The sequence below is a fragment of the Gavialis gangeticus genome, unplaced genomic scaffold (assembly GCF_001723915.1).
Source record: "Gavialis gangeticus isolate Ggan-Ray unplaced genomic scaffold, GavGan_comp1, whole genome shotgun sequence".
NCBI lineage: Eukaryota > Metazoa > Chordata > Crocodylia > Gavialidae > Gavialis > Gavialis gangeticus.
Window position 1 is genome coordinate 55,977,794 of NW_017728995.1, and position 6,138 is coordinate 55,983,931.

At 36.7% G+C, this 6,138-nt stretch overlaps 1 protein-coding gene across 1 annotated transcript in view; it reads right to left on the bottom strand.

Annotated features, from left to right (window-relative positions):
* The window catches only part of CLSTN2 (calsyntenin 2), a 715,806-nt gene extending 709,895 nt beyond the window's left edge, over nt 1–5,911 (bottom strand). The window contains exons 1-2 of the mRNA XM_019503079.1: nt 5,905–5,911; nt 4,991–5,113 (exon numbers count right to left, since the gene is read on the bottom strand). Coding sequence (XP_019358624.1) covers nt 4,991–5,113; nt 5,905–5,911 — 130 coding nt within the window. The remainder of the gene's footprint in view (nt 1–4,990; nt 5,114–5,904) is intronic.
* Nucleotides 5,912–6,138: the final 227 nt, after the last annotated feature.

The window sequence follows — 6,138 nt, forward strand, 5'->3', positions numbered from 1 at the left end:
GCACCCCTGGAGCCAGTTTGCCACCCATGTGACTGTGCACCAGAACTGGGTGGGACATAGTGTCGAAGGCCTTCTTGAAATCCAAGAAGATGACATCGACTTCCTCCTTCACATCCAAGCTTTTGCTACCTGGTCATAGAAAGAGACCAGGTAAGTCAGGCAGGATCGGCCTGGCACAACCCTGTGTTGGTTACCCCTCAACATCACTTCCCCTGCAGGGCTCTCACAAATGTGGCCCTTGATAATTTTTTCGAAGACCTTCCCCAGGATAGAAGTGAGGCTGACTGTCCTGTAGTTGCCAGGCTCTTCCTTCCTCCCCTTCTTGAAAATAGGGACCACATTGGCCCTTTTTCAGTCCTCAGGGACTTGGCCCAAGCACCAGGAGTCCTCAAACAGCCATGCTAATGGCTCTGCAATGACACCAGCCAATTCCCTCAGCACCTGCGGATGAAGGTCAAGTATCATTTTGCAGCTTGGGAATTCTCACTTAGGTGTGTGTGGCTCCTTCTCAGCCTTTACATCACTGCAACTGCTCTTGTTTCTGAAGCTGCAGCTACTCTCTCCTGAGCCCCAAATGTAATTTTGGACATAAAAAAGGCTGTTTTAACATACAGGAGCTGTGCTTTCTCAGTTGTACCATAAGCCCCTGTCAGATACTGTTTTCATCAATCAACAGGTAAAGTTGCTTGATGGAAACTGTTACTCTATATGACCTGCTTCACATTCACAGGGCAAGTTATCCAGAAGGGAAAAAATCACAGTGGGAACTTGGTTTTCTAGCATTCTCCAGGAAGAAACTTCTTTGTGGCTGGATTACTGAGGCTTATTATTGTTTTTGTGGCTCATTATTGAATGATGAAGTCCTCTAGAAAGACTCCCCTCAATTTTTCAATGGTAACAATTCAACTCTAGAGCTATATGGAACATCTTCCAGACTTCTGAAAAGCAAGACACACACAGAAAGAATTTTAACCAGAGCAAAAATATATGACTATGAGCATATAACTAAGGATTGAGGAATAAATGCTTCAGTCTTAAAAATTATTCAAACCCTGACCAATGCAATGGTCTACAAGAAATCTATGGTAAGCACTGCAGCTTAATTCAGGAAAATATTTAATACACAATTCATTTTAGCTCACTTTGAACAATTTAAAGCTGAGCATAACATAGCTGTGTACAAATGTAATACAGAACTTGTCTCCTGGAGGTAGATGTTTTACAAAGCTGATCTGATGTTACGCAAGAGGTTCTTAAGGAAAGATCCCAACACCCTACAAATGTTTTAGCTATGTTTAACTAAAACAATAGGAGAAAATACTGGAAACATTGATCATGAACTAAGAGAAGGCATGCAGAAATTTTCTGTGATCAAAGGTACATAGTATGAATTCCCAGAATGGGATTTCCATACCTAAAAACTCAGATTTAAGGCCCATAATTTAGCTTGATTTTAGAGAATTTTTTGCTACAGTCGTACATAACTTACAATAATCTATAACAGCAATTGTAAAAAAGAGGTTTTTTTTAGGTGGCTATGGGTTTGATTTGTGAATGACAATTCTGCTAGTAAATAAACAGTAGATTGTTACATGGATCAAATCTAGACTAGATCCAGCTAGTTGAAGAGAAGGAAGTATTAACTGAAGGTACACAACTGAATCAACAAAAAGGAAGGAGGGTGATGTAGTTGTGAACAGAATTGTTGGGAATAAAGGTGTAGCAACTAAAGGCAAAGTGGTTTAGGCAAATAAATGTGGAAAAAAATAAGTAATGACACATTAAGACTGTAACACTGGAACACACTTTTAATAGCTTATGATATAATTGATGGGAGGTTATGTGTACAGTGGATAAGATACTAAAATCTCTAGTACAACCTTTAAGAATATTCATTTAGTGTACCAGTATATGGTTTCAGTTTGTACCTACCAGAAATGTATTCTAGGACTCCAAGTTTGAAACATTCAAGCTATAAAATAAAATCCAAGATGATACAACATCATTTTATGAACTCTCCAAGCAGCTAGACCTTCTCATTCATCATCCATTAAGACAGTCCTAGATGTAGTAATAGATTATACAACATAACAGATGGCAGATGACAAAACAAGAAACAATGGTCTCAAGTTGCAGCAAGGGAAGTTTAGGTTAGATATTGGGAAAAACTCTCTCACTAGGAGGGTAGTAAAACTCTGGAACAGGTTACCCAGAGAGGTTGTGAAATCTCCATCATTGGAAGTTTTCAAGACCTGCACGGAGTTGGACTAAATGACCTCCTGAGGTCATTTCCAACCCTAATTTTCTATGATTCTATGACATGAAGTTCAGATATTAGTGCTACATAGACAGTGATTTGGGGGAAAGTTCTTTGGAAGAAAATAAGTCCAGAACCAATTCTATTCTTCATTTCAAATACCGTTGCATAGTTTTACACACTCATAAAGGCTTCGCAGAAAATGTTTCAGTATCTATAAAAAGAACCAGGGAAACTGGATTCAGAACAGTTTATGGCGAGAACATTTTTTGTATGAATGCAATACTGGAGAACTGTTTATTCAAAGGTTTCAAGGAATCTAGGCTCTCATTTCTTTAAAAGGAAGTTTAGAGTACAGTTTATTAAAGGACAGTTCATCAAGGGATACAGATCTTTGGATGGACAAGAGTGCAAATATATTATAAGGCTATTTATACTAATGCCAATTATAACATAATACCTGGACATAAACTTGTGACAATATGAAGATAGAAGGCCTAAAGCAAGGTTTCCTACCCATTGTTTATACTGAATATGTTTTATAATGCAAAAGGATTAGCAAATATGTTAAATGAATAAATACACTAAAAATCAGTGCTAACTCCCAGCCCTCAGTATCAACTGTATTGTAGAAACCTGTCTGCCTACATGATGGAGAAAGCTTCTGATTCATTCCTTCAAAGTATTATTTTAAATGGCATGGGTAAATCACAGTCACTTTGAAACACACATTGATTGCTACCTGTAGAACCAAAATATCCATAAGCACTGAAGAGTTTAACTAGAATATCCTCAGTCAGCAGTGAGTTTGACAAAATGTCAGTGACAAAAATACACATGACTGTAGTTGTTAAGTATGTAGAGTAAATATGAAAGAGGGTACAAGTGCTAATAGAAATATCAAGAAACATCATTAAAAGAAACATCTTGGATTCTTTCCATTCTAGCTCATCTTTTATTCCTAAATAATTAGTTGCAGTTATAGGGTGCAAAAGGTTTATAGCACACTGGATTTTATTGCTACTTTTCACATATGGCTGGAAGACTGAATAATCTACACATATAAAAAGAGATCTAATTTTACATAAAAATTGGTACCCCTAAAGAGCAACCCTCACATACATCACTCACAGGTAGCTACTTACCATGGATTATCCACTTCCATATTTTTCCAAAGGCAATAAGAGCTCATAGATAAATATTTAAAAATAGTAAAAAAATACAGAAAACCCAAATACTACAAAAATATTTTGTTTGAATCAACAATATTCTTCTGTTGTAAAAAACACCAATACCAGAATCAGTGACTGCTGGCCCTAAAGAATCTTTGATGGAATTATTCCTTGTCTAATTAAGCAAACAGTTCCCAGTCAGAAATGACTTATTAATTTGTTAAAGGTCTCTATCTACCTCCTTTGGAACCCAAATACTATACTTTATAGAATATTATTTTTCAAGAAAAGCATGAAAATCACTAATTTCTTGATTCTGCTAAAAGATTCAGATTGGCATAATATGCCATTCAATCTGTGACCCAAAGGCTGCAGGCTGATAATTCATGATGCTGGCTTTCTTCCTCATTTCCAGCTGCTACATCATATTAAAATCAGCTGAAGACACATTACATTCTTGACAGTACTTTTCCACAGGGGAACTATGTGATTGCAAATGGGTTGGGAGCATCCAGTACAACTACAAGAATTGCAAAGGGGAGGGATGGGGCATAAGAAAATCTTGTTATTAAAATGGAATTTGCAGCATAGAAACATCTGACAATCTCTGTTTTACAGGCATGAAGCCTAACATAGCACATCAGCACATATTAGGGCAGAAAATGGCTGATCATGATTCATAAATACATGCTATTTGAAGTCAGGCACTAAGAATAATCGAAGATAATCCTGCACTTTAGAAAAAAAATGCTTGTGTGCACTTGGGATGAAACCCACAGAAAAAAAACCAGCTCTATTTTATATACAAAATACATAATTTTAATAAGTATATATTTTTGTAATCTTTATACCACCATCAGGTCTTATTATTCTTTCATCTTTTTTTTTTTACTGAAACAAGGACCAGAACAGATTAGTTACTTGATGTGCAAAAGAGCTATTTTTCTGCTTAAATAGCTCATAATGTGACAGACTGTCAAAAAAAAAGCTTAATATAGGTATAAACCTCAATATGGCATATATCTATTATAAAGCAATCTTACCAGAAATCTGGAAAACTTCCATTAAATGTTCTGTCTTGATTCTGACAGTTATCAAGTGCTAAATACTATTAGAATGCAAGCTTCTTTAAATATTCTTTACCCAGTTTAGCCTATACCCAGTTTTTAACATAAATGTCATAAATGAGTTGAGCTATATTAGACTGATTTAGGTAATCAGAGCAATTGCCTTACATTAAGTACATTGAAATTACCTTACATGTCCTCCAGGTTTTCATTTAAAAAGAAAAAAAATACTGGCAGAACAAGATTGCTGCATCATATTGTGTGTAATATGCCCTGCATCTACAATTGAAGAAGAAAGACTAATTTTAAAAAACCTCTCACTTCAAGTAGAATGGGTCTAAGTGTCAAGTCCTATATGTCCTCATCCAGAAGTATTAAACAGGTCACTTAAATAATACTAACATGGTGCTACATGCAAAATGCTTACAGCTAATCACTATTAATGTCATCACATAGTCAACAAACTGAATTCCCCTGTTAATGTATTTTCCTACCTGCAAAGGGAACTGGGGCATCCTTATCCAAAGCAACAAGGGGAGGATCCAAAATGACAGTGTCATTGTTTTCAGTAATGACCCCATGGTACGAAGTTTCAATCCATGGCTTGTGCTTGTTTACTGGAAAACAAAATACAGAATCTTCAGTTAGGATGAAGCAATTATGCTCAAACTGTTTAACAGAAAGTGGTTTTTTAGTATATAATTCATTACAATATTAATGGTACTATTTGATAACAAAAAAATATTATATAAACATCAAAAGAATTAAACCTTCAGCACCTTCAAGACACATTTGGGTGCTTATCTTGCTGGGATTCTATGATCCCTGCTGACTTCCTGCCCCTAGGCAGGGGGCTGGACTTGATGATCCTTCAGGGTCCCTTCCAGCCCAAATGTCTATGAAATCTATGAAAAACTGTACAACATACATGATGCAGATTTTATACCCAGTTTACTGGAGGGAAAGTTGAAGATCTGGGACATTCTCAAACAGATTTTCATAAGAATCCATTGCCAATTTAGACACACTAAATAAATGGCCAGAATTTCAGAGTATTTTTGAAAACCTGGCCAGAAATATCACCATAGGAGCTGCTGACCACATGAAAAGGAAGGCCATGAGTCTGCAGACAAGGGTAAATGCAGGGCATCCAGTAGAGTTTTGCCACTTCCTGGGCAAGTTCTCCAACAACTCATCTGTAATATAGCCGTTCCTCATCTGTAATATAGCCGTAATCCTGAGCTCTGCTCAGTCCTTTCACAGACTAGTTGGAGGTACCTACACTCAGGGAAGGGTTTGAGGCTCTGGATCCCAAGTGGACAGAAACATCTAAACCCCAGAGCAGTGGGGATTCAGAATAGCCCTCTATTAAGTATTTTCTATCAGCTAGTTCTAGGCAGCTCCTCACTTCGCATTTTTCCCTGAGATGCTCAAGTACCTTCAGGGAGTATATTATTAGTCTAGGTATTTACTTCTGGATTCCAGGGCTAGATACCTAGAATTTGGATGCTGCCACACATAGTGGGCAGGTGTCAACATCCTTAATTGGACATATTTGAATCACAACGTTCATCTTTCTAATAGCAAATGTTACTCCAAAAAAATTATATAATTATGGTTTAAAAATCACCAAACAACTGAA